This window comes from Otolemur garnettii, unplaced genomic scaffold, assembly GCF_000181295.1.
Source record: "Otolemur garnettii isolate 467f Iridium unplaced genomic scaffold, OtoGar3 scaffold00006, whole genome shotgun sequence".
In the NCBI taxonomy this organism is placed as follows: domain Eukaryota; kingdom Metazoa; phylum Chordata; class Mammalia; order Primates; family Galagidae; genus Otolemur; species Otolemur garnettii.
The window spans coordinates 10,905,588-10,933,018 of NW_003852401.1; the positions used below are offsets into that span (position 1 = coordinate 10,905,588).

Consider the following 27,431-nt stretch of genomic DNA (forward strand, 5'->3'; position numbering starts at 1 on the left):
TAAAACTGCTAAGTTTACTTATTTATTCTTAGAGAATAAGGTCACATCTCTATGTATATTATTTTCTCTATGAGTTTATATGTGGTTATAAATAGCCCAGTACATACTGTATGACTTTTAGGAGCTAACATTTACATCACAACTGTACTAACTTTACATTCTCTTACAGTCGTATATGTTATGTTCTTCCAGTATAATAATAATAAGAAGAAGAATAAAAAACCTTAGATACTTCAGTTTTACAAATGTTGAAGACTGGTGTCAGCTTATTGTATGTTCTGTCAAAAACCATTGTTCGGAAAAAGTCCGGCGAAAGGGCCCTAGCTTCGCCTCACCCTTTGCATAGCGATTGTGGTGTTGCTTGGAGTGTGGACAAGGGTGTATCTATCTGTGTTTCTGGAGAGGGGTGAGTGCAGGGTGTCTTTGGTGCCTGACAGTGGAACAGTACAGTTGACTCCTAGCTCTGCTATCCAATGACATGCAGTGGCTGGGAGTTTGAAGCTGATGGTTGGGTCTCCAGTGCTTCTGCACACCTGACAGGCAGCTGTTAAACTGAGCAAAGGCAAGCTTGGGGAGTCACAATCTATGCATAAATGATAGGGATATCTGTGCAGAAAGTGTGAAAGAAGCTCTGACCCCCTCCTTCCCCCAAATCTTTCCCTTCCCAAATGAAATGCACAGTTCAGCCAGCTTCTTAACTATACTACACTCCTGCTACTGGCTGCCAAAAGGCTCAAAAAATCCACCTTCACTTTTCAGTCAGAAGAGGCAGAAGTGGATGTGAGAGAAAGAGACACACAAAGAGACAGAGAGCCAAAGAGGGCAAGAGACTTGACTTTAAGAGACTCCTGTACTGACAACTCCATGCAGTTCGGAACAAGAACGACTACGGCTGAACCAGGGTTCATGGGGACATGGCAAAACGCTGATACTAACCTCTTATTCAGAATGTCCCAACAGGTAAGTTTCTTTCTTTCTTCCTTTTTTTTTTTTAAGAAACCTCAAATTGAGTACACTTTTGTTTCTGGTATTTTTCTTTCTAGATATTTTCTAAAATGTGATCACTTCATAGTTAGGCTCTGTTTTGTCACAACTGTGTTACTGGAATGTGCAGGGTTACTTCATGGTTTCCCTAAGGGCTTCTTAAAAGAAAAAGGGGAAAGGATACTCAAGTAAAAGAAAGCAGATGCATTTGTTGCAAAGTTTCACAGTGTAACTTGGGTCATGGGAAGTCTTATTTCTTTGTTTTCTGTTAAAAAAAAAAAAGTCCCCACCCCACAAATATTTTTCTATCCATATGAATCACTTCGTCAAAGTGTCTGCAATCTCGGGGTGGGTTCTGCAACCTAATAGTCATAAAATCTAGGGGCCCTTCAAAACAGCCCGACTGACGTCTTGTGGCTGGAAGCAGCTTGATTCAGACCCGAGGGGAGAGAGGAGGCTGAGTAGGCTTCGCAGACAACGATGAGGTTTGCTGGAGGAGTCGGTGTGTGCGGCGGGCTGCGCCGCCTCGGTCCGCTCCTCCGCGCTGGCCAGGCGCCTCCGCTCTCACCCTGCGCTCCCCTGGCCGCTCCACTCCGGCTCCGGCACGCCCGCTCCCCGCCCGCCCGTTCGCTCGCTCGCTCGCCCGCCCGCCCGCCGGCGCACTCACTCGGCGCAGCCTCGGCATCTTCCCCAGAGCCGCTCCTCCGTCCCTACCGCGCTGGAGGCGACCCGGCTTGCAGGCTCTGCTGGGAAAGCCGACGAGGTAGCGCGAGGCCGGCGGTAAGTGACAATTAATCAGCACGGCCGGCGGCTCGTACCATGCGCTCGGTGATACGCGCCCCGCGCTCCGGCTTCTCTTGCACAATTGTTGGCTCTGAGGCTCCGCGGAGGAGCGAGGGTGAGAGGAAGCGAAGGGGAAACAACCCAGAAACTTTCATCTTGGACTGTGCTCAAGTGAGGGAGGGAAGTTCCCTGGTGCCTCCCTCCTAGACACGTCTTGCTTTTCAAAAGCCTACACCAAACCCACACAAAGCAAGAGTTAGTTTGATATTATCCCCACAGCACGGAAGTAGTATTGACAAATACGTACGTATACTTGGATTTTAAATTGATGGCGGTTAAGAAATTATTATTTTTGCACTCATTTAAAAAGACACTGCAGCTACTTTCTTTTAGAAAACCTTTTTGTTTGTGAGAGTTCATGGAAATTGAATACTTTGACTTAAAATTTAGCAATTATTGATAATAAAGGAAAGAAAATAATTTGCCAGGCGCAAACTGCTACAAGTTTAGATATACATTTGCAAAAAGGGTGGTACATACAGCCAGGTTTTTGTAGCATTTAGCTAACCAACAGTTTTATCATACAGGTCGGGAAAGGATAAATGCATTTGAATAAGGTATATTTTGACATATCCTGTAGAGGGACCCTGATTACTGCTGATACAGTAAGCTGGATTTAAATGCAATCAACACAAACCCAATAAGCAGCTCTTTATGTGCAGTTTTCCATTCTTGCAAGTGGAAAGTTCATTTCCACACAGAGATGCTTCTTGTCACCGCACAATGCTTTGAGAGGTATTTTTCTGCAATATAACCCTGCCTGGGTGGCTCTCTCCTGGTTGGAACACAGAGCGTGTTTTCCAAATTTTAGTACCAAATAACTTGACACACTTTCAAAATTGAATGTCACCTTTAGGGTTTTCCTTCTGAGTTAATGGAGGTCCTGTGTGTCTGCGTGTGTGTTTGTTGGAAGGGAAGATTGGTTTAGGTCTCCCTCTAGCTAGAAAAGAGTTAATAAAACCAGATAGAGATAATGATCAATTGATAAATGGCTATTGAACCACATAGATGGTGTTAGATTGCTTCTTTGGCACCAGACCATTTCCAAGTAGATTTGAATCTAAGGAGACTTTAAGTCATGGAAAGCATTTTAGCTAAAAAACAAATAAAAGTAAAAGTAAATAATATACATGATGGATCAGAATTAGGAAAATGATTTGAAATTGCTCAGAGAGAAAAACTTGTCCAACTAAGCTATTAGAATGTCTTTGATCTGGCTGTTTATGTGGGTATATAAAGATCTGTTTTGCATGTCCCTGTGTACATGTGTATGTAATAGTGAACATCAGTGTCTAAATGAAAAGAAATACATAGAAGTAATTTCTGCTTAATCAGTACTACATAAAACTATTTAATATTAAATACACTATTATACAGAGTAGTACAACAAAGAGAAAAATAACAATTTTTTAAAAGTTGTGATTTAACTATGTTTTACAGTATGTTTTCTGTATTTTGGGGATTTTGATGTTGTTAGCTACCCTAACCCACCCCCCCTTTTCTGTCATTGTCACTAAATGTTTACCTACCATGCATTTTTGGAACGCATGTAAAAGAGGATGTGAACTTACATATTTTTTTCCTCTTCAAGATGGTATTTTAGTTTGTATAAATATTATGTAAACTTAAGTTTAAACTATGTGTATAAAAGTATGTATGTACTGTACATGATTAATATGTTTGTTCTCTTTTCCTATAGTTCATCAACAATGCTGATTCAGCATGTGTGTGTGTATGTGTATGTGTGAGAGAGAAAAAAGAGACTTGAAATGGTATCTCTGATATCCCTTGAAGCCAACAGTTTCAAGGGATATTAGTTCCTATATACACATTAAGCCAGTTTTTCTTACAGGTAAAAGTTTGTCCAATTTAATCAAGTATGCAGAATTCTGCACATCTCATTTCTGAGGCATAAAAAGGTTCTTCTAAATCATGATTATTTTAACTTCTAAGTAAAATTTATTTAGCTGATGAAATGAATAAGGTTTATTGGGTACATTTTTCTTTAAAAGTTTCCTCAATAATATAAAAGCTGATATTTCTCTGGTCATTTCTTGAAATATTAGAAAAGTCTGACTAATAGGGCTACTATGATAAAAGATTTCCAAACTGAGTTATAAAGAATTCACTCACCAGTATTTATAGAAAAGCTTCTGAGAAATGTCTCATGAATACTGAAATATAATAATCTAATTTTATGTCTTCTATAGGTAACCTAGGAAATAGGGATATGAAAATCTTTGTCTTTTGTTTAATATGAGCAAAGTTGGATCTGCTTAAATGTAAATCTTTCTTTCTAATACTAAGAAAGATCCATCACAATCCAAAGCCAATTGAGATTTAGTGGGAGTAAGTATCTTCCCCTAAAGTTTGAGAGAAGACTATTTGACTGTATTTTCCTGCTTCTCCCTCCACCTTGATATTGAAGTATGATTTTCTTAAAAGGGATTGTTTCTTTGTATGTAGACATATATTCTGAGAACCTTAAATGGTGTGACTCTTGACTTTTGTAAATGGCGTTCTTCTTTAGGCCAGTTTGATCAGTGACAGATGGAGAGTGAACCTTATTTTGCCTATTTTAGTCTCATAACATTATTGTTAAAAGCAAAAATTAACGGCCTGCTTTGGAAGTTTGTATTTTTTTTATAACCACATTTTAAAAGGTGATTTTTCTATTTTCACAAATACTTTGAGCATTTGAGAGAAAGAACAGCAAATAAAATTCTTTTAGCTACCTTAAGGGTTAGAATAATCTAATCTATTTTAAAATCTTTCCAGAAGTGAAACCATACAGGTAAATGGCTATCACCCACATTTTCACATATTACTAGACGCATTTACCTTTTATTATTGGTGAGGTATATTTAACCTATTTCAAATAAAATGTAAATCCTTTAATAAGGTCACTTTTCAGACTTGAGTGAAATGAAATACTAAGTTAGAATTATAAATGACTCTGTGCATCATTATGTAGTAATTTAGGATTCACCCAGTGATGTAACAAAATTAACAACATAATTTCATTGTGAAACTGTGTCTTATTAAAGAACAACTGTCTGACATTCTCTTACAGTTGCTTTATTTAACTTCATGCAAATATTATTAGTAGTGACATTTTTCTATTGTGCATTAGATTCTCTCATTAGCATGATGTGTTAGTTATCACCAGAGAAATCATTTCCTAGATAGGTGAGGGGCAAACCAAGAAAGCTAAAAATTAAATCAACGATTTATATTAATACCAGAGCATCTGCTCACCAGAGATATGACAGAGTAAAGCAAACTTTCTTACTATATAAAAATCTTGCACCTTTCAGAAAAGTGACAAATAAAATATAAGAAATGTATAATAACATTGCTGAGATATTTAAATGCCTGCTCAATATGAATTTTCTTCGAAAAGTCTTTTAATTCTTTCTATTCACACAGGCAAACAGTTTCAGTTTGTGCAATCTATATTTTAAAATGGAAAAGGTTTTGTCTGACTCCCCAGCCAAATAACTTGAATATTTATTCACTAACAACTTAAAAGGCACACATACAATATTTCTTATGAATCAGATGCCTAATTGTATATTGTGGTTTGATTCTTCTTTATAATTCATACAACGCATTTTTATTCTAAACACTATCTCACTCAAATAGACATCCCTGTTAACATAGGATGCGTATTCTTATTTAATCAAATCCATCAGTAAAGCAGTTGATAGTTAATGGTCTTTGAAAATGACTTTCATTGCCAGACATTATCTATCTCTAGGTTTCTTTCTGCACTTTTCGCTTCTCCTTTTTTACTCCCTTCCTTATAAGACGTTTTGGTAATCCTGTCTTACTAAAAAAAAAAGATTAAATTAACTAATGGTCTTGTTGCTAAAACAAATATATTAAGACGTATGCAGTTTTAGCCTGTTGAATTACTAGGCTACTATGTCCAATTTAGAGTCTCATATAATTTGAGTGATAAAATGTTTTATTTTGAAGTTTCAACAATAGACTTACACATATATTCAAATGTAATTTGTAACATCCTTCTGATAGTGTAAAACTAAAATAGGAAGATTTCGATATTTGTTAAAGTACAAATTATAGCGTAGAGCCAGGTGCTTATCTTTTGGCCTATGCTTTGAAGGTCTGTGGATAACATACTGACAGTGCTTAATAGGTAATGTCTAATTTGTAATGCAATGGGAAAATAGTAGCTTATATATAGAATTCTATGTACATGTAAATGTTTATGCAAATAAAGCATGCACAAACATATTCTCAGATGTGTATTTGGTTCGTGTTAAAAACCTATATACAAATTTCAAGTTTATTTTCAACGTGATTTATTTAAATGAATTTGAACATAGTAGGTTATCATTTTGAAATTATATAGTTTTTTCACCTTTCTTTCATCTGCATACAGGTCCATTTTATTTGTGTTATTTGTAAAGGTTTTTGCTAAGGTGAATCAAGTAACCGCAGTTGAAAAATAAATCCCTAAAGGTGCAGATATCTTATCTATAATTGTAGGTATTTTTTATAATTATATTTATGAGTGTATCTTCATATTCACTGATAAATCCAATTATTCATGCATAGCTTTATGGAAATCTGATTAATGCAGTGACAGGACAGATTTGGGCTACCACAGCAGCACATCCTCCCACTCCTGTGTCAGGGTTAAGAGCCGAGGCAAATCCTCCCTAACTAATTAGATGCTGAGTAAGGCATCTCGGAGAAGTAGGGGCAAAAGTGAATGGGTCACAGCCAAGGCAGGATTGCAAGGACTCCAGTGATAGTGAAAGCATTCAAGTTTGCCAGGTCGTTGTGACACAGGGAGCTGATTCCAAAGGAACAGTCCGTTACAGATAGTAAGCTGGCGTCATCTTCGTCAATGAAAAACAAAAATCCTAGTGCTTCTCTCTCTCTACCTTATGTACATGACACACACTCAAAGAAAGTTACATTGGGCGTCTGCCCAATCTATCTGTAAAGATTTTGAGAGGATTTTCCTTATAAACATGAATAGCTAATGATTCTGTACAGCCAAGAGGTATTTTGTGAACTTGGCACTCTAGAGTAGAACATATATCAAAAAGAAAGAGGAAAAGAAATTGGAATGTGCTTTTACCTTGTGTCTGTAATGTAAACCATAGTGTTTGAATTGATCTAGGAATTAATTCCTTTTCCCCCACAGAGTACTGTCAAGTGAACTTTGTAGTAGTAAAGAAAATAAGAGTGAATCATGGGCTGACTTTTTTCAGAGAGAGATATTTTCTCTGGGACTCCCTGCTTATTATTGTCAAAGGAACATGGAATATAATGGTTCCAAGATTTCCCTTCACGTGAGGTTTGGATCCTGGTTTGTTATGTATGTAGAAAGAATTCTTAACCACATGGAAATCCTTTTATACCTTTGGTGGTATATTTTTGTGGTGTGTTTGTGGTGCTACTCAATGACCACCTTTCTCTAGGTCTTGGTCAGAAGATTGTTTGCAGGGGGTGCAGGTAGAGGTCCTAGGAAATGATTGATCTTGTCCCTATCTGCCAAAGCTGATGTCATTTTTTATTTCCAAAAAAGCAGCTGGCTCCCATATTTTGCTAGGTGATCCTCAACTCTTGAAGGCTAGGGGTTGGGGGAGGAAGGGAGTCAAAGACCCTTTCAAGGAACTTTGACATCAATTTTTTAGCTTTTGAGAAATAAAGGAAAAGAGACAAAATTCAGGAAGAAAAGAGTTTATGTACTGACTTATAAGCAAAACAGCGTGTAACAGAAGGAATGTTTTTCTTTTGAGAAAAACTAATAACATATAGGAAAAATAAGATAGAGAAAATAATTCTGAGCAACTTAAGCTCTAAGAAGTTTTAGTGTGTGCAGATAACATCCCAAAAATGATGCCTGAGGCTGTGACATCCAGGGTACCTGCATTTCTTCCTAGGGCATGACCTGTATTGCTGTCTTTTTCCCCAGATTATTTTTTGGGGGTAATATAAAAGTATAGCTTTATTTTACTTAGAAAGAGAAAGGGAGTGAGAGAGGAAAGAGAGTGGAGAAAGAGTGAGAAGAGAGCAGGGAGATGGCATGGCATCCCAAAGAAAGAAAGAAAGGAAGAATGCCCACCCTTCCCCAGTTTTAAAAGAAAGTTTAGACTAGGAGAAATAAAAGTATTGATTCTTTTTTAATTTGTACAGTCCCTGTAGGGAGCCTTGCAAATTTCACAGTGTACATTCAAACCCTCAGGTGAAAAATTTATGACTGATGTTCATTTGGGTGAAGTCAGGGTGCAATGTCATTTTGTTCAAATGCTGTATGTAGCATTTCATGCCACAGAGTGCAGAGATCAGGAGAAGAGAGGAATCGCTGTATTTTTTTGTTCATTCACAGAGCTTTCTTTGATGGAAATTCTCATGGAAAAACAGTGCATTACTCAAACTGGCTAGTTTAGAAATCAAATTCTCAGCTTATTAATCATCATTCCAATTAAAAAAAGAATTGATCCTTTAACAACAAAATAATATCCTTTTGTTTTTCTTTAATTACATCCATCAGTTTTTCATTTCTCTCTGTAAAGAAAATCTTGAACAGTAGGAAGTCACTCATTGAAACAACTGATTCTCTTGAGCATATCTGACATCTTATTTATGCAATACTTTTGAACTGTAATGTTGTTTTGCTACTGTTTTGGGGTTTATATGTCATTAAGGGGGGGTTGATTTATAAATCTCATTCCTATTTGGTTGGCAGAAATTTACTTAATGACCTAAATACAAGCTTAGCTGGTTCTTTCTTCCTATCTCCTTTCTCACAAACCTGGTTTCTTTCTCACTTCATTCTTTTCCCCTCATCTCTCTTATACTGAATTCTTACTTTCACTGACTATTGTTGCCCTTGTATAAAGGAATTGAAATGCACCTGAAACATAATAGTAATTGAATAAAGCACCCTTTTGCCAAGTATCATTCTGGTAGAGATATGGGAAAGAGGTGCCACCCTCAGGTGTGGTCCTCTGTGAGTGCTGACAGGATTGCCCCGAGTGTGCCATAGAAGGGTTCTTTAAGTAAGGGCATGATAAAAACGTGTAGCCAGGAGCCTGTGCTTATCATTCAGAGGCGCTGAAAGGCAGCTCAGTTTGATCCTTAGCCTGTGTAAGAAAATACTTGGCTGAAGAGAGATTTTGCTCTCCTTTTTGACTCTTTTTTTTTTTTTAAAGTAATTCTTGAATTTATCATTTTGTGTTTTAGCTATGAGAGCATTTCTTTAGAAGGAGGAAAAGATACAAAGGGCAATGCAGTTGGTTAAAGGAATGACTATTTGGGACACGCTGCAGCTAATAAGAGTTAACTGAAACATTTAAAAAAGGAATGGAAAGATTGCAGGGCTGGTATTAATGGATAATAGTACAAAATTAAAATTTAAAGCTTACAGTATACACAGCACCCAAGGAGCATTCACTACTATTTTGTATTTAATAAATTTTAACTCACTGTCTCACAAGGCATAGAGATAGTTAAAATTGACAATATTAAAAAATATTCTGTATGGGGAAAACATAACTTCTAGTATTGTACATGCTGTGCTTTTGTGGGTTTGCCATGGATTTTTCAAATATATTTAGGTGTATTTTAGTGGATATTGCTTCTCTAGGCTATTCTTCACAATTCACATTTGATGGTTAGAGTGACTGAATTGGGTGTCCAAAACAAAAAATAAATTAGGATATTAAATATTTTACATGACAAAAAAATAATTACTTTTAGCTAGGTTAACATAATAACAAAACTAATATTAAAATGAGAACCTTCATTAGCAAGGTTTTAATCATGTTTTTCTTCCCTTCCATTAAAATTTAAATCAAGAAAGACTTCATTGCTTAAATCATTAAGGTGGCTATTTGGGGCACCTAATCGGGCATAGGTAAAGAAAGTTGCCCGCCATGGTGCCCTTTCTCAGTTCTGGAGGGCAGTACACACAGTAGGGACACTACCTGCCAGATGTGGAGAGTAATGATGCACTGAGCATGTTCATGAGAGTGTCCCCTGAGTGAGAATGCCTGCAGACCTCCTTGTTGTTCACCTCATATCCAATCCTAAAAACTCTAATATGCCTTTTTAAAAAATTCTTTCTTTTTTAGGTATAAATTTTAGAGTACCATAAAGACCCAAAATCAAAGTACTACTCTAGACTTTGTGGAAGGATTTACTGTCTTGATATGGAAAATATTAAAAATCCCATATTGTTGGGCAGGGCCTTTGGCTCAAATGAATAAGGCGCTGGCCCCATATGCCGGAGGTGGTGGGTTCAAACCCAGCCCCAGCCAAAAACTGCAAAAAAAAAAAAAAAAATCCCATATTGCCTTATGGTAGTGCATTTATAGGTGGTAGAGAAACACTGATTGGTTGATGGCAATTAACTGACTTATTTATAGTTATGTTATGGATTTGCTAATGGCTGTCTCAAATACAATGAGTGTACAGATGGGTGATCTCAGAGAGGTGCTCCCCATCTTAGGAATCTTGTTGTTGTGATGGCTTTTACATTGGTTAGCCTTTTTGCTCCCTGAGCCTGTCTTTTTGGTGAAGTTCAGTGTCATTCATTGGGAAATAGCATGATTGTTTCTTATTTTGTCAATTGCCATTTTCAACAAGTGAGAAACCTGTTTTCTTCAAGTAAGTTAAAATTAAGCTGGGATAGACAAAATGAGACTCTGACTCAAACTTCAAATGTCTCATCATTTCCTTTTCTAGCCACTTTTCTTTGTTTTCTTGGACAACTTTGAGAAGTAACAGGGGATTGAATATGCCTTAAAATAAGTTCCCAGTCCTATTATCCACTAAGCAGAGTTCATTGTGGAGAAGAATTTTTCCATTTTTACTTTATTTTTGACATTTATTATAAAGTAAGTAGGAAGGAATAGGAAGAATTTGAAGCTTAACATCTGGGAGAGCTTGTTTCGGTAGCCAGCCGGGAAGCCAGAAAACTGGCTTCATACAGGTGAGATGTGTTATGGGAATAAAGGCCGTGTGCATTTAATGAACCCCGCCTGCCTGTCAGCTTGGTTTTTCATGCACCATTGTTGTTCAAATAAGAAAAAAGAGTGTTCACAGCCTGTGGTGAGATTAGGGTAATGAAAATGAAGTGTTAATCTGTTGATAGGAAGCACATCCCATATCCTGCATCCCAGGCCACATTCATGCATGTGTAATATATTCCAGGTTTTCTCACGACCAGAGAAGCTTGGATTGTTCATTATAACTAAAACATCCTTTTAGTAAAAGTGAGAAGTGGGTTGTTTGACTTGAGTAAATAGTTATTTTAAATAATTTCATAATAAACCAACTGCTGTTTGCCTTCTGAGTATTCTGATAATCTGCTGTCTTGTATATGCTAGTAGTTGATACTTTTGATCTTTTAGTTTTTTAAAAACAAGTGCAGAATACCAAAATGAGCCTCAATATAAGTGTGCTTGGAGATACTTTTTTGTAGAAATCAGTGATTAATAGACAGGAGTTAAGTGAAAGCATTACCTTTCTCCCCATAGAACACAGATTAAATAAAATGAAACATTCATCATGTCATTTTTCATTTTTCATCTTAAAACAAAGTACAAACAAAAATAACAAAATTGAGAGGCTTCTAAACTGTTTTACATATCTGGACTTGGCTGCCATGATATGAACCTGAGGAGACTAGCTGAAAGCTTTGGTCATCATGGGAGGGAATGGATTATGTTTATTCATAAAATTACCTTTCTAATATGTTACAAAAGTTAAATCAATGTGAATATAATCAAGTATACTTTTTTTTTTTTTTTGCAGTTTTTGGCTGGGGCCGTGTTTGAACCTGCCACCTCTCATATATGGGGCCGGCGCCCTACTCCTTTGAACCACAGCCCAACAAGCATACTTTTTTTAGAATTCCTTTTTAGTTCTTTTATAATTTTATCCACTAATTATTTGAGAAGTTTTAGTTTTTATTCTAAAGCCATATGCTTTAAAAAGAGAAAAAGTAAGTTTAGTCTTAGATTATAGTACAGGGCCATTTTTGTGCAGGCTACCTTGTGAGATCATCTCTTTAAAGAAGTACTTTAAGAACGGATTTGGAAAAAAATGTAAAAGGGTTGAGGAGAAGTAAATTAATAACAGTTCCAGGTGTTTTTTTTAATTGCTCAAATTTCACACATAATGGAAATTATGGAAAGACACATCCTAAAAGGAGTATATCATACTGTCATTCAGATATAAGGCCTAAGACTACATTTATGGAGTTCATACTTATATTTTCTCTTTTCCTATTCAACTAGGAGTTACTGAATGCAGTATGATCATGTATGACTTTGTGAACTGCTTAAAGTTGTTAAGAATCAAGAGAATTTGGGGATTAAAGTCTGATTGTGAAGTAAATTTGGCACATGTTCAAGGATTACTTTAGGTAAAGGTGCAAGAAAAATGCTTCCTTTAGGAAGGAAACACCTAATTAAAAAAAATCTTTCAAGCATGTGTTCCATTGATAAAACATAAAATTGTTTTATTTTATTTTTTTTTTTTTCAATGACACAAAAGCAGTTTTATTTTCTTTAAATACTTAAGACAGGGTCCAGGATGACTTCGTGGGCTCAGGCTTATGGGGAGGGCGGCAAGCAGGTAACAGCGGAGAAAACCCAGGCCAGACCTGAGTGAAGGTCAGGCAGTCAGAAAGGCAGGCTATTTGGAGGAAGGACTGATGAGTGCATCCAAGTGGAAAGAAGTTGCTCTTATGATGCCTGATAAAATTGTTTTAAAAAACAATTTTAAAACATTATACTATAGTTGATCAAAATTTTACTCTAGTTGGTAAATGACTGGTCAAGCCCACTTAGTACAGTTTACATGATAGCTAAGCATTTCTTTACTGTAGTAGTACATCAGAGATTGTTTGTAATGTAGTTGGGTGAAATGAAAAGGTATTTTCTTCCCACTGCTATAATGGTGTTATTTTTAATTTGCTTGTAATGTCCACTATTATGTAGAAATGCTGTGTTGTTGTGGATGATTGGAAATAATGAAATGTAAAGCTTTTTTTCCTTACACTTGTTTTCAGTTAAGAAAATAAGCAAATAGAAGTACATGGTGACTTTGTCATAGACATCTGCTTTTAGGAAATAATCATTTTTAAAGAAATATGCCATGACTTTTTGGGTCATTTGAACCCATAATAATGTCTGTTTAATGTGAGTATAAATGTCAGATGGTGGCATACATATGGAGTCAGTAAAGATGAATATTTGCTGTGATAATATTCATGCACCTTAAATGTTGACTTTTAAAATTTACCCCAAAGACATATTCTATTTTCATATTAGGGTCCATTTTCACTTAAGTACATGATAGCTCGGGAAAGGAAGTGCAGAAGTGTTAACATGTGAAGGAACAAAATCTGAGTAATAGCTTCACATGAGCATCTTTTATGGGCTACAAAAGAGAATGTAGCTGAAAACCAGTGTCTAAAAATTATTGAACCACTGCATAAGGTTAGGTCATTGGTTCTGTTTTCCTATGTTTAAAAATTTTTAATTCTGAAAATGAATTTCCTTTGCTTTGCACTTACATTTTATTGAACAATTACATTTTGAAATAAAATCTATTACCTACTGTCTTACATTGTGTAAACTCATGAAATGTGTTTTTAACTCTATTCTTAAAACACCTTTTTTTTCTTCTACAAACTCTGCAAACTCTCTTTGGAGTCATTGGACATTTTAAAGATCAAGTGTTGCCTAAAGGGGCCATGTGGAGGTAACAAAAATTAAATGACTAGAGTGAGTCTGGTGGGGACTGTGGTGGACCAGAAAGCTTATGTCTCAACCACAGTGAGGTAGCTGTTCCTTTGCTCCTGCCAATTGCTACCAGGTGGGAAAGCAGGCCGCTGTTACCAGATCCTCCTCCCCCTCTTCTTTTTAATGAGAAGCCAGAAATTGAGATTTTTACGTGAAATTTTCTGATTTTGAAATCTTGGCAAACTATTCAAATATTTTTTAAACTGTGTGGTCCAAACAAAACTCATCTGCAGACTATATTCAGCCCTCTGGCTGCCAGATAGAAATCTTTGTTTTAGATAATATTTTAATGGATAAAGATAATAGTTTCATTGCATGGGATCATTCATCTTGGAAATTCCGCATTGGGATGAATCGAATTATTTATCCCCCTCCCCCCACAATAAGAAAAAATGTTCAGTAAGTAAGTTTCTGGTGCTGATAGTTTTGATATATGGCTTTTCTCCTTGTGACCCACATCTAAAGAAAAATCAGTTGTGAAAGCAAAGCAAAAAAATAACCAAATCATTTAAATAAAGGTAGAAATGTAAGAAATTCACCATTATAGAGAAGGAAAAGCAGATTTCTAAAAATAGAAGAGTCCCATGGTTTGTCAGCAATTGTTGGAGATGGAAAAGCAGAATTCAACTATGTAAGGATTTTCATCTCATCTTGGCTCTGTATCTTTGTGGGATGGCAGTAACTTACCAGGTAATTGATTATGATGTCTCAAAGAGGAGATGGACCACACGGGGAAAACTACCCCATACTGATTCTTACAAGGCCAGTATTTTTCACCTGCTTCAAGAAAACATTATTTATATTGTATAAGATGAGGACTTCAATGGCTCTCTATATTTCTTGAAGGGACTCTTTAAAGGAAATAATCTATGCATAATTGAAATTCTCCAGGCAAATCAGATATCAACATTTTCAACAGAACAGGTAATTAATTGGTTTGAATTTCAAATTGAAGGTCATCCTGTTATTGATTTTCCTGAGAACAGGAAACAAGAACATCTTGTTAAAATGATCTGCAAATGGGTCCTGGGTGTACCTAGGTTCTTTCTAGGGTCTTGATGGACAGCACCAATAAACAGTGTCAGAAGCCAATCAGAAGGGAGCCATCTCTGTTGTCAACTTAGCAAGCTGTTGGTTTGCTTCCAAAACTGCAGAGAAGAGCCGAACTGAAGAAAAGATCAGAGATTAACAGTTTGTGTTATAATAAGTCAGGTATTTCAAATCAAGTGCTGGTGCAGCTTGTAACAAAGCATCTGTAAGTGTGTAAGAATGTCATTGATGTGCCATGTTCAAGAAGTTCAGTATCAACACAGCTGTGACTTAACACTTTCAGAAACCTGTCAGCTGGGAATTAGATAAAATATCTTCAGTACAAGGGGAGGGAAGCACTGAAGTCAAAGCTATGGTGGACAAAGGATAAAAGAATATACCCTTTTAGATGCTATTAATTTTTATAAAATAGCATTTGAGCTTTGTGTTTGAGAGAGAGTTTTATTGTTCCATGTGCCAGGCTATTTTAAAGGAGTCATATCTCTTCCTGCCATGTTTATACTTTTTGAGAATGGTGTAATGTGAAGTAATGTGGACTAAGTGGGTGGTGAACATTATGCCTTTCTAAATAGGAGTATTTTAATTTTAGCTGTGCTAACCAGGTCGGAAACTTAATGCAGCTTCATCTTACGGTTCAAAGTGAAATTCTTAATTAAAAAAAGGAAGGGGTGGCAGTGGGGGTTGGGGGAGGCAAGTCTTCTGCTCTAAATACCCTAGAGCTGTTAAGGCAGTTATTTCCAAGTTGATGTACTTTTGTGCAGCCATGACAGTGGCACCAACTATCTACATTAAGCCTTAACATTCCACAGAACCATTTCAAGTTTATTATGAGCTTCAAAGCCTGCTTACGCCTAAGAGAATATCAAGTTTAAGCATGTCACTTTGCCATAGTCACAATTAACTTTCTTGAATCAGAAAGTACCTTTCATAGACTTATTTTCTACAGGTGATACTTGAAGAAATTTCCTAGTTCAGTTTGGAGCCATTTTTCTGACCCACTGTTTGTGCCCTCTTGAATTCTGTAGATCCTTTCTGTTGGCAAGGGTTGGAAACTATCTCCAAAGAAATGTAGCAGCGATCACAGTTCAATTCAAGTCTGTAACTTTGTGTAGACATTCTTTTGTGGCTTTATTCCTGGAGCTCAAGATGGTGATCCCATTTTATCCCTTCCCAGTTGGGTTTTCATTGTAGTTCTTCAAAATGTAGTTGAGGGGTGGGAAAGAACATGTTAAAATGCTAAATCTCTCCCGATATTTGGGAGTTTCTCACCATGGATGTCAGTAATTTAGAGAAGACTATTGGACTGTTCAGCCTGATCTCATTGATCTCATGGTGCACTGCTTTTCTTCTTAGGAAAGAGAATTCCCTTTTTCCTCAGTGTGAACTGCCTACCCTTTTGGAGTTTCCTGGTCTTTAGTTCCTACTTCATTTAATAAACCATCCCTGTCTGTGCCTTGCATCTCAGAGATGGAATTTGACGGACTAGTCAGCACTGCAAAGGTTGTCCTAAAGCTATTGGTAGAATACACTGCCCTTTGTTGCTAGCAATGATAATGCTACTGTAGCAGTTAGCTGGATGTATCAGGCTGAGCTACTTTTCCAGAATACCAAATTATCTATTTCTTTTAAACACCTGATAAAATGCCCATTCACAAGCTGTCTCAAGCATATTTTAAAACGGGATCTTAATAACACTTCGAAATATCAGTGCTTTGGCCACAGAAGGGATAATCTGCACACAATGTGTGTCCTCTGTGTTGTTTTGCTTTTATGAAAATAGGTCTGAAATTATATTCACCTTCTAAAGTTTTCCTTTTGTGTGAAACTAATAATATTCCATCATGTCTGAAAATTCAAGGTGTTCAGTAGTTTTCTTATTTATAGTTTTTACTGAAATAATACTTCAAAATTATGAAAACTCTTACATAGCCTCATTCCCTTTTACATCAGTTCCCACAAGTATAAAATATGCAAATAGAATTTTTGGCTTCTGGTTTCACCATCTTATCTTCAGATCTTCTTCACAATCTACTTAAATACTGCTTAAATTATATTCAGAATTTGGCGGTCCTCATAGCTCAGTGGGTAGGGCACTGGCCGCGTACAGCTAGGCTGGCGGGTTCGAACCTGGCCCGGGCCAGCCAAAACAACGACAACTGTAACAACAACAAAAATAGCTGGTTGTGGTGGCAGGCGCCTGTATTCCCAGCTACTTGAGAGGCTGAAGCAAGAGAATTGCTTAAGCCCAAGAGTTTGAGGTTGCTGTGAGCTGTGATGACATGGCACTCTACCCAGGGAAACAGCTTGAGACTGTCTCAAAAAAAAAAAAAAAATTATATTCATAGCCGGGTGTTGTGGCAGGTGCCTGTAGTCCCAGCTACTTGGGAGACTGAAGCAAGATAATTGCTTTAACCCAGGAGTTTGAGGTTGCTGTGAGCTGTGATGCTGCGGCACTCTACCCAGGGTAACAGCTTGAGAGTATAAAAAAAAAAAAAAATTCATAGCTGGGCCTTGTGGCGGGTGCCTGTAGTGCACTCGGGAGGCTGAGGCAAGAGAATCACCTAAGCCCAAGAGCTGGAGGTTGCTGTGAACTGTGTGATGCCATGGCACTCTACCAAGGGCAACAAAGTGAGACTCTGTCTCTAAAAAAAAATTATATTCAGAATTATAGAAAAACAGTTTATAAGTGATCATGCTACTTGAGGTAAGGAAACTAGAAATAATTTTGTATTTTGCATGCTTAAACTTGTTTTGTGACACCAGTACACTCTTGATATTATGTCTTGCATACAGGTAACATCTTTATCTTGGTTCTCACCTAAATAAAAATTGGTGCTTGTGACTTCTCACTAATTTATTTTCATTTATGCATGTATGTATTTTGGACTTAATAATTTCCCAAATGTTTGATTTGCCACATGTTCTTCTTAATCTTAGTTCTGTTTTGTCGTAATCAGATGGGATAGCAATTTAGGCATTTAAAATGGTTACTTCTGGCCTCTTTGCCTACTTGCCCTGGCAATGGCAGGCCTGTACACTGTCTATGGGGAATGTATCCTGCTTTGTAAGCCTTCTTCCTCTGTAAGCCCATCTTTCTCTTCCTCAATAAACTTTGTTTCATGTTTGCCTTAAATAAATAAATAAATAAATAAATAAAATTACTACTTCTTTGGTCTCAAAATGTGTAAGTGAAAACTCCGGGAAATCCCTTTAGTTTACCTTTTAGTGTTTTTGAATAGTTGAGACTCTGTCTTACCTTTCTTTCATGCATCCATTCAAATTGTTTCCTACTGAGCTAGACAGGAACATGTAAAATACAATATGTTCCCTATCTCCAAAATAATAGAATGAAATCAGTGATCAAATAATTTTTGTTGCAGGAATTAACAGTCAAAGAGAACGTTAATGAGTTAAAATAGAATGGTTAGCATTAAGACACCGAACAATACTTGGAAAAGTATAGTGATCCTAGTTTTGTTTGGTAGGTTCTTTGTGACCTAAATATTTATTGAAGTGACTTAAGCTTAGACGTATATTTATCTTAGAATAATAATCATTTCATGCTGATCATTTTTTTCTAGTTGACCCATTTTCCAGACCTTTAAAAAACTTTTTAAGTGGATGTAAATTCCATTTTAATTAGACCAGTGCAATCTAATACTGCAACTAGCCAGGAATGGAAGAAACATGCTGGAAGTTAATACAACCGAAATCATCCATAGCCAGATAATTTCCTGATCTTGAGAACAACCCTCTTCCCCACCTCCACAATTAAATGACCTTGTTGTTCTGGAGTTTCAACAAGACATTTAAGGTTCATTTTAAAAAATGGTCATCCTTTACAGGATTCTTTGCTCTTGCATTTTTCTTTCTTCCCCTTACCACACAGCTGTCACTGGTATGGGAGAAAGATTGGGGGAGGGGAGAGGAGGAAGCCCTGCTCAAATCGTGTCACGTAGCACTAATTCATCTGCTCTCATTAGAGCGCGCGAGGGACAGCAGTGATGGCCAAGAGCTGCACTCCACACATGACACGCGAACAGTTTGGGGAATAGAAAATTGCTTTCTCAGGAAGCCCAGCCAATTAAGGACTTGACCATATTGAATGTCAAGTGTTAATTTAGGTTTTTCTTCATTTTCCCAGTAGTAATGCGGGTCCTGTGATGAGCAAATACATGTCAAGTAAAAGTTGATTGCATGAAGGACCTGGGTATTATATGTCACTGACAAGTCACAAATGTACTGAAGTCTTTTAACCCCTTAGGTGAGTGGGGAGGGGGAGGGGAGAGTGGGATTAATGGTACCATAATGATAAGAATGGATAGTTTATGTGGGGGTGGCTTGGATGGGACAGACAGGAATAGTAATTCATGCAAAAACTGGGGATAGGACAAATCCTACTCTGAGGGCATAAATAGAAACATTTGAATGGCATACATATATATGATCCCCATTGCAAACACACTGCCTAGAATTTGTGTTCTATCTTCTAAAATTGTATGAAAATGGAAAATAGTGTACTCTTATGGTCACGAACCAGGAAATTCCTTATGAATTGTCTCCCTTAAAAGAAATAAAGCATTCATTAAATAATTGTACTGTTTTGGATATTTTGGCTCTTTGAATCAGTGCAGCTTTAAAATTTCTAGCTATTACAATTTCACTTTCCAATTAAATATTTATTTTAAAAATTAACCCTATGTAATACCTTGTCATAGGAAAGATGCAAAACATAAGATTGAAAGAATGTTTTCTGTCATGAGGATTTCTGTATGGTTCTGTTTAGTCAGTTGAAACTGATAGAAGGTCTATCATTGTCTTTCATATCTTTTTGTGCCCAGTGGTAACACAGAAGACATTCAAGCTTCAGTGAGTGAGGTAACTTTGCCTTTTTTTTAAACTAAATTTTGAATGTTGCCCATCTTGTCTAGCATCTCATTTCCATTCATCAGCATTCATTTACATATGAATGTCCTGAAAAAAAGAGAATGTCTGTTTCTGTTGCAGTTGTTCAAGTGGCAAATAAAAATGCCCCCACAGTTTAAATATTGCTGTGTGTAGCCTAAGCACTCTTAGACACAAAATAGTTACTTGCACTCTGGCTACTTTTGCCTTTATATGTAGAACTGCTTTCCCCTTCATATCTTTGAAGACTTGATCTTAATTAAAACATCCTCTTGAAACTTCTGTTTATTCTAAAATGTTAACGCACTTGTCTTTGTGTGTTGACAATGCTTACAACCTTGAAAACTTCAGTCTGCTAATTCTTTAATTTTCGCAACAAAAATTACTATTGAACTCTTTTTCTGCCTCTCTCCCCATAAGGTTAGAGACTGTGCTGTCATTATATTAAAAGTTAACTAAATTTTTTTAGGGAGTAATTAGGAAATAATTGCAAGAATCTGTTGTTTAATATTAATAAAATAAATATTTCTTAAGAAAGAAATAGTTCCTCTGATTAGGCTCCTGAATGCCGGATGGAAAATCAGTTCTTTAACATCTTCCCTCCCAGTCCCAAAATTAACCAAACAAAATAAGCTTAGCTCTTCCTTCCCTTCCTATTTTGATAAGCAGCTCTGTCTATGGAACTCCGGTGGCATTGCGAAAATACTGTTTAATTAAAATCCAATTGTCAGCATCTTCTCTTCCGCTGGGTGTGCTGAGAGACTTAAGTAAGATTCCATAAAGTAAATTCTGATGGTGGCAGCTCGGGTTGCTGATTCAAGTTATTCCTTCTCTTCTGTGTCACTTTTGACGGATGGTACCTAATGCAATCAACCACAGGCCAGGAGCCTTTCTTTGGTTGCTTTAGTAACTGGACCAGGAGTTCCCCTCCTCCCTCCATCTTCCCTTCAGTCACTCACTCCTCCCTGCCACCCCCAGCAGTACTTAAGTCCAAATGGAAAAACGAAGAGAACTGCGGCTCTACCTAGGACAAGCTGACAGGCTTTCCCTAAACCTCCATTTCCCAGTGGTAAAGCTGAAGCTGCCTCCCTTTGCGTGCGTTTTTGATAAATTTAAGAAGTCAAATCGCTGACACAGATAGATAATCCAAGTGTATAGGGTGAAGAGTTATAAATTAACACATTATTCCCTCTTAATGTGAAATACTTGAGAATGCATTTTCTCAGTCCCCTGACATCTACCCAGTGAGGGCTCGCATTGTACTTTTCAAGTGGCATTGATTTGTTAAAGCGCTGAATTAGCATCTCCGGCCAGCTGCCTGATCCTCTGTTGTGTCGTGGGGCTCCAGTTCTTCCTCTCTTCCCCAGTCATCCCTTTTTTCTTCAATCTTCTTTTTTTTTTTTTTTTTACCCTCCCTTCCCCTACTTTTTCTCAGCTTCTTTCCATTTTGCTGTTCCCCAACTCATTCTTAAGTCTCTATTTCTTACCCCCTCCTTTCCTGTTGATTCCTTTCAGTCTGATTTTCATTCCACCCCATCTCTTTGGTTTTCCTTCCTTCTCTTTTTTGTCCATACATCTCCTTCGCTTTCTCATCTCTTTGCCTCCAGTCTGAGATTTTCCCTCACTCAGGGTTTGTCTGTTCATTGTGTGTAGGTTTTTCTTTTCTTTCTTTTCTTCTTTTTTTTTTTGCAGGGGGTGGGTATTGAGTTGGCTTAGCCAATCCCATTGCTCCAAATGAAGTCTTGTGGAGAAGAGTCCATCAGCACTTGCCTGTCTGCATGTGCTCTTTTTACTAGAAGTTGGTGTGAAAAACCTCACCTATTTGGCTTTTTAGAAATTAAAAGGTAACTTAACAGAAGTTAAAAACTTGTATTTCTCAAGTTTAACATAATGAAGTTTATTTTTTGGTTTGAGGAAAATAGATGGTTATCCCAGATTTGATCATCTCACATTGTCCCTACAAAAGTAAGTTAATATTTCAATAAAACTTCTGTAATTTTTTGCAAATTTTCATAATTTAGTGAACTTACTGATGGCTTTTTTTCTTTACCAGGCTGTGTATTGTTCTAATTCTGCTTATTGTTATTGGTACATTGGCGTAAAGTGTCTTTCATTGTGGTATTGTATCATGCTATGATTTCCTAATATGTGATGCATCATTGCAGTGAATAGTTAGATTATAAAATCGTTCAGAAAGAAATGAGATTGCCTATCTCGTCTTTTAGTGGTGTGTCCCTAAGTTCTAGAAATCTTCAGAGGACAGGCTTTACAATTGAGGCTTACATATGCTATATGTGAAGTCTCAGTAGACTTTCACTCTTTATGTTCCCTGGATATTGGTCCACGATATTTGGGATCACTGTGTTAATTTGACATAAGCAGCAAGTATATCTGTTCGAACTTAACTAGAAATTATCCTCTCTAATTTTAATGTATGGCTTGAGGTGGTTCTGTCTTCAATTTTACTGGGTTTCACACTGATAACATCAAAGTTGGAATTTGAATAAACACATTGATAATAAATCATATTACTTGAAAAAAATCAAATGTCTGTATTACCATGTTTTATATTGGTGAAATTGACAGTTTGATTTCAGCATTCACATTTTGAAATAGAAATATTTCACATAGGTTTTGATAATCTTTGCCTGTAAATTAGGTTGATCTTGGACACCTCCCCCCATATAATTCCTCCTGCTTTTTTTTTTTTTTTTAATTAATTGCTGTCCTCCTCTCTAGAATTAGCATGGTTTGGCTAAGGTGAAGGGATTAGAATGACTTTTCTAGGCATGATAATGTCTGTTTAAAGGAATGCAAAAGAAAAAAGTCTTTTAACTAGGGCTTAAGACTAATTCCAACTACTAAGGAGACAAAAATTACTCTAAAGAAGACAATTTTGTTTTATTTTATATGTGCATGTTAACTTGCTTTGAGATCATCATTTTGTATTTTAGGGTATTTTCTTAGATGAAGTAAGATGTTCTTCATTTATTACTGAAAGGAGACATGGTCTTACTCTAGGAGATTAAAGCTGGAACACCTTCTGCCAGAATAATCACAGCTCACCTGCCTGTAGCTGGGGGCCAGGGCAAGAAGAAGGGACTTTTTAGAACTGTCTGTAACTACAGTAGAGAAGAGGAATAATAATAGGACATGGTTGAAAGTGAAAGTGCCCTATATGAAAATAATAATATGAGTGATCAGAAAAGGGGAAAAATATAGTAGTGGGTAAAACAAAAAGGGGTATTGGGCGGCGCCTGTGGCTCAGTGAGTAGGGTGCTGGCCCCATATACTGAGGATGGTGGGTTCAACCCCGGCCCCGGCCACCCTGCAACAAAAAATAGCCAGGTGTTGTGGTGGGTGCTTGTAGTCCCAACTACTCGGGAGGCTGAGGCAAGAGAATTGCCTAAGCCCAAGAGCTGGAGGTTACTGTGAGCTATCATGCCACAGCACTCTACTGACAATGACAAAGTGTGACTCTGCCTCTAAAAAAAAAAATAAATAAACGGGGGGGTACTTAGGAGTACAAAATTACGGCCTTTGGTAACTTACAAAAATGAACACTGTCTTGATTGCTTATAAAGGGCCCACGTTGGCATCAGAATAGATTTAAAAATTAATAAAAACACTTACAAGCTTTTCATGTGATTTTAATTTTTAATTTGGTATACATACATTTGTCCTTGGTCCTTCTTTTGTCAGTTATATTGCTTACAATACAGAACTCTCTGCACACATAATAAATCAATAAATCCACCTTAAAAAATCTAATATTGTTGCTTGTTTTGCAATGATACTTTTACCCATGTAAAAGGATTAAGTGTGGATGTTTTAGAATTCAACACCTTTGAATTTTCCCTAAAATTCTTAGGAAAAATCAGAATTATTTATTTATTTTTATTTTGTTGATTTAAACTTAATGTCACTTAAATGTAAAAGAACTGCTGCCTTTGATAAGTAGTCCTCAAAGCAAACCATTTTTTTCCAGTAATCATAACCTAATTACCAAGGCAAATGTGAAGTTTGTTATTTAAAGAGTCCAAAACAAACAAGGAAAAGTAAACCACCACAGCATTATACAACTCCAGGAAAAAGCATCCCTGCACTTAAACATAAGACTGAATAGTAGCAATAATAATAAGAAAGAACCTTTGGCGTCTGCCCAAAAGCCTGTAGAGATGGAGCAGCAAATGGCCTGTGCAGTGTGTGGCTCTGCAGAAGTTCCAGGGTGACACATGCCTCACAAGCTGGTCACAATGCCAGGGGGCAAGGGTCATGTTCAAGAGCAGGGTGTTGCTGGATAAGGCTGAGGAAGCAGAGGTGGCCCCTCTGTGCTCAGTGTGTGGGTCTGTGTACTCCTTTCCCGTCAAAGCTGGCCCAGCACAGCCAAAAAAGCGGTTCCTTGGCAGGGTTTAATGGCAGGATGATGTAGTCTGTTGTGACTAGTGCATTCCTTTCAGGTTAAACTAGGGAAATGGCATTGTGTTAAAATTCCAAGTCGCATGAATGTTTTATTGCCACAGTGCATTTAGCCCTCCAGGGGAGTGTGTGTGGTGGTGGGGGTGGGGGGTGACTTAGAGACTCAGGAACTATCAGAACACTTCCCTTGGAAAATTTTACCCACCAGCATGAAGCTGATTTGCTGTGATGGTCACTTAGAAGGGTTTCGCTTTTTCCTAAACTGGCTGTTTAAAGTCTTGCAGTCTGGACAATTAACAGCTGAAGAAAATATGACAAGACACACGCACAGAGGTTGGGAGATAGAGAGGAGGAGTGTACCAGAATGGAGCTGAGCTGCCTTCTTGTGTAAACTGCCCGAGCACAGAATCCCCTCCCCCGCCTCCGTCCCTGTCCCCCTTCCCCAAGTCCGTGTTCTGCTGTCTGCCTGAGGCCAGGACTGATCTGTTAGCCTTGCACCACTGGCTGGGAGGCCTCTGCAGCTCATGGTACCGTATGTTACCATTACTACTCCCCTCATTCCTTTTCACTGGCTTTTTTTTTTTTTAACCGTTTCTCTGTAGTAAGGGTGTATATTAGTCTGAGAAATACAATTTTGGAATGCAGAAGGTCCTAGTTTAAAACAAAACAAACTTAAGTATGGTACTTTTTCCCTCCTCTTGGCATTTAGGAGGGCTAAACCCAACCATTCTAATTCATTTACAGCCAAAGGTTTCCAGTGTGATTTAAAATCAGGAAATCTGGAAATGAGGCAGTTTAAAGATGCAAGTCATCTGCATTGTGGATCTTATAAAGGAACTTTGTTGTGAAACCACACTAGCATCTCCAGGTTTTTAGGATATTTTCAGAGTTTGCATTTGTGTCTTGGATACATCAGTTTTTACAAATTAACTCCAAGGGTGGAGGTGGCTCTCTAAGGGAAACTCTAGCCATTTCATTCACTGTTTCAGTTGTTTTAGGCTTAAAGTTACTACGGGTGTATATGATTTGACTTTAGTTGTAATAGTGTATGTTACATAGAATGCTCTGAATTGTTTTGTGATTTGAACTGACTCAAGTTAATTTATAACAGATTAAAATGTCGATATATGGAACAGATTTCTAATTTTGCATTGTGCCTTTATAAAATATTCATATGCTTGCTTTCCCCCCAACAAATCAGAGAAATATGTATTATCCTAGGAATACCTAAGAAAAGATATCATAGTAGTTTGAATTTTACTTTTGAGCTGCCTTTCTGTTTCTCTTCATTTTCAAACCTTAATGTTTCCTTTGTTTTCTTGTTCTTGTGAGATGTTATTTTCTCTTCCTTACTAATACATATATACATATATGTACATGTGTGTGCTTACTTTGATAACCACCAAATAGGTACAAGGAAAAACTTGTAGACCTGCTAAAGTGCTATAGTATTTCCATTGATAGGTTATCATTTAAAAAATGTGGCAGAAATTTAACTCAAGTATGTAGCACAGGAAAGTAAACTGTGAGTGGAACTATACACTCTATTCATAGAGGTTTAAGTACATGATTTATGTATTTGTGTAAAACAATGATTTTGTGAAGATAGACCTCCTGAGTTTAATCTGATTAATGATATCTGTATGATGGTTTGTTCTTTTTAAACAGATATATTGACATTCTTTATGGGAAGTCTTAAACCCACAAGCAATCAACTCTATAGCAAAATCAAGATTTATTTCTGGACTAGGCACTTCAAATTTTAGGAATTCATTACATATTTTTTCTTACATTCTAGAGAGTACTCACTTTAAGAGTTATTTCTTTTTACTCTGCTAGGTCTGGTAACAGTTTTATTTTGATGACATTTGTTTTTAGTTGTAAATTTTAAAATGTGATTTTTCAGGAGAATATTACTTTGTCCTAGAATTTTTTCTTCTTTGTTGGCTTATGGCCAATTTCAGAGGTTTTCTTTTTTTTTCCTCTCTAAATAGTAGAAAAACTAAATTATTACTGCTAAATTAAGAAGAAAGTCTATCATGTTTATTTAGATTATGTAAAAATACATTTGTTATCCTGGTCATGGAAGCAGTTTTTATTTATTTATTTATTCATTTTTGAGACAGAGTCTTACTTTATTGCCCTCAGTAGAGTGCCATGGCGTCATAGCTCACCATAATCGCAAACTCTGGGGCTCAAGTGATTTCTCTTGCCTCAGCCTCCTGAGTAGCTGGGACTACAGCATCCACCACAACACCTGGCTATTTTTAGGAATGGGGTTTCACTCTGGCTCAGATTGGTCTCAAACCCCTGAGTTTAGGCATTCTACCACCTTGGTCTCCCAGAATGCTGGATTGTAGACGTGAGCCACCACACCTGACTTTTTTTTATTATAAAGATGATTTCTTTGTTGTTTGCAGCCTTTTCCAGTTTTTTTTTTTTTTTTTGAGATAGAGTCTCACTCAGTTGCCCCCAGCGATACTGCCTGGGCATCAGCCTAGTTTGCAGCAACCTCAGACTTACAGGTTCAGGCAATCCTCCTGCCTTAGCCTCCCAAACAGCTGTAACTACAGGTGCTCACTGCTATGCCTGGCTAATTTTTCTGTTTTTAGTAGAGGCAGGGTCTTGCTCTTTCCCAAGCTGGTCTTGAACTGAGCCCACTCTCCAAGAGTGCTAGCACTACAGGTATAAACCATTGTGCCTTGTCTTCAGTTTGATTTTTTTTTTTTTTTTTTTTTTGAGACAGAGTCCTTAGTAAAGTGCCATGGTGTCACATACCTCACAGTAACTTCAAACTCTTGAGCTCAAGCAATTCTCTTGCCTCAGCCTCCCGAGTAGCTGGGACTAAAGGCACCTGCCACAAAGCCCAGCTATTTTTTAGAGATGCCTTATTCTTGGTCAGGCTGGTCTGGAACCTGTGAGCTCAAGCAATCTACCCGCCTTGGCCTCCCAGAGTGCTAGGATTATAGGAGTGAGTCACCCTGCCTGGCCAGTTTGATTTATTAAAAATTTCCTTTCCTGGCTAGGCGTGTTGGTTCACAGCTGTAAGGTGGGTAGATTGCTTGAGCTTACCAGTTCAAGACCTGCCTGCACAAGATCCAAGACCCTATCTGTACTAAAAATAGAAAAATTAGCTACATGTCGTGGCACATGCCTGTAGTCCCCGCTACTTGGGACGCTGAGGCAAGAGGAACCCTCAAGCCTAAGAGTTTGACCTTGCTGTGAGCTATGATGCCATGGCACTCTACTCAGGGTGACAGAATGAGAAGGTCTCAAAAAAAAAAAAAAATTCCTAATCCAAGAGGGAAAGAGTGGAATTACCCTAATATCATTTCTCCCTGGTAAGAAAATTTCAGCTGACTCAGGACTTTTTTCCCTAAAAGTCAATTAAAAAAAAAAAAAATCAAAACTTGTTTTAGCATTTTTCTGTTC

At 37.2% G+C, this 27,431-nt stretch overlaps 1 protein-coding gene across 2 annotated transcripts in view; it reads left to right on the forward strand.

Annotated features, from left to right (window-relative positions):
- Nucleotides 1–591: 591 nt before the first annotated feature.
- BNC2 (basonuclin 2) overlaps nucleotides 592–27,431 on the forward strand; it is a 301,545-nt gene continuing 274,705 nt past the window's right edge. Inside the window, exon 1 of one of the 2 annotated variants that reach the window (XM_023508287.1) lies at nucleotides 592–960. In XM_023508287.1, the coding sequence (XP_023364055.1) occupies nucleotides 865–960 (96 nt within the window). In that variant the 5' untranslated portion in view covers nucleotides 592–864. The remainder of the gene's footprint in view (nucleotides 961–27,431) is intronic. The other variant, XM_023508289.1, reaches the window with a different exon arrangement.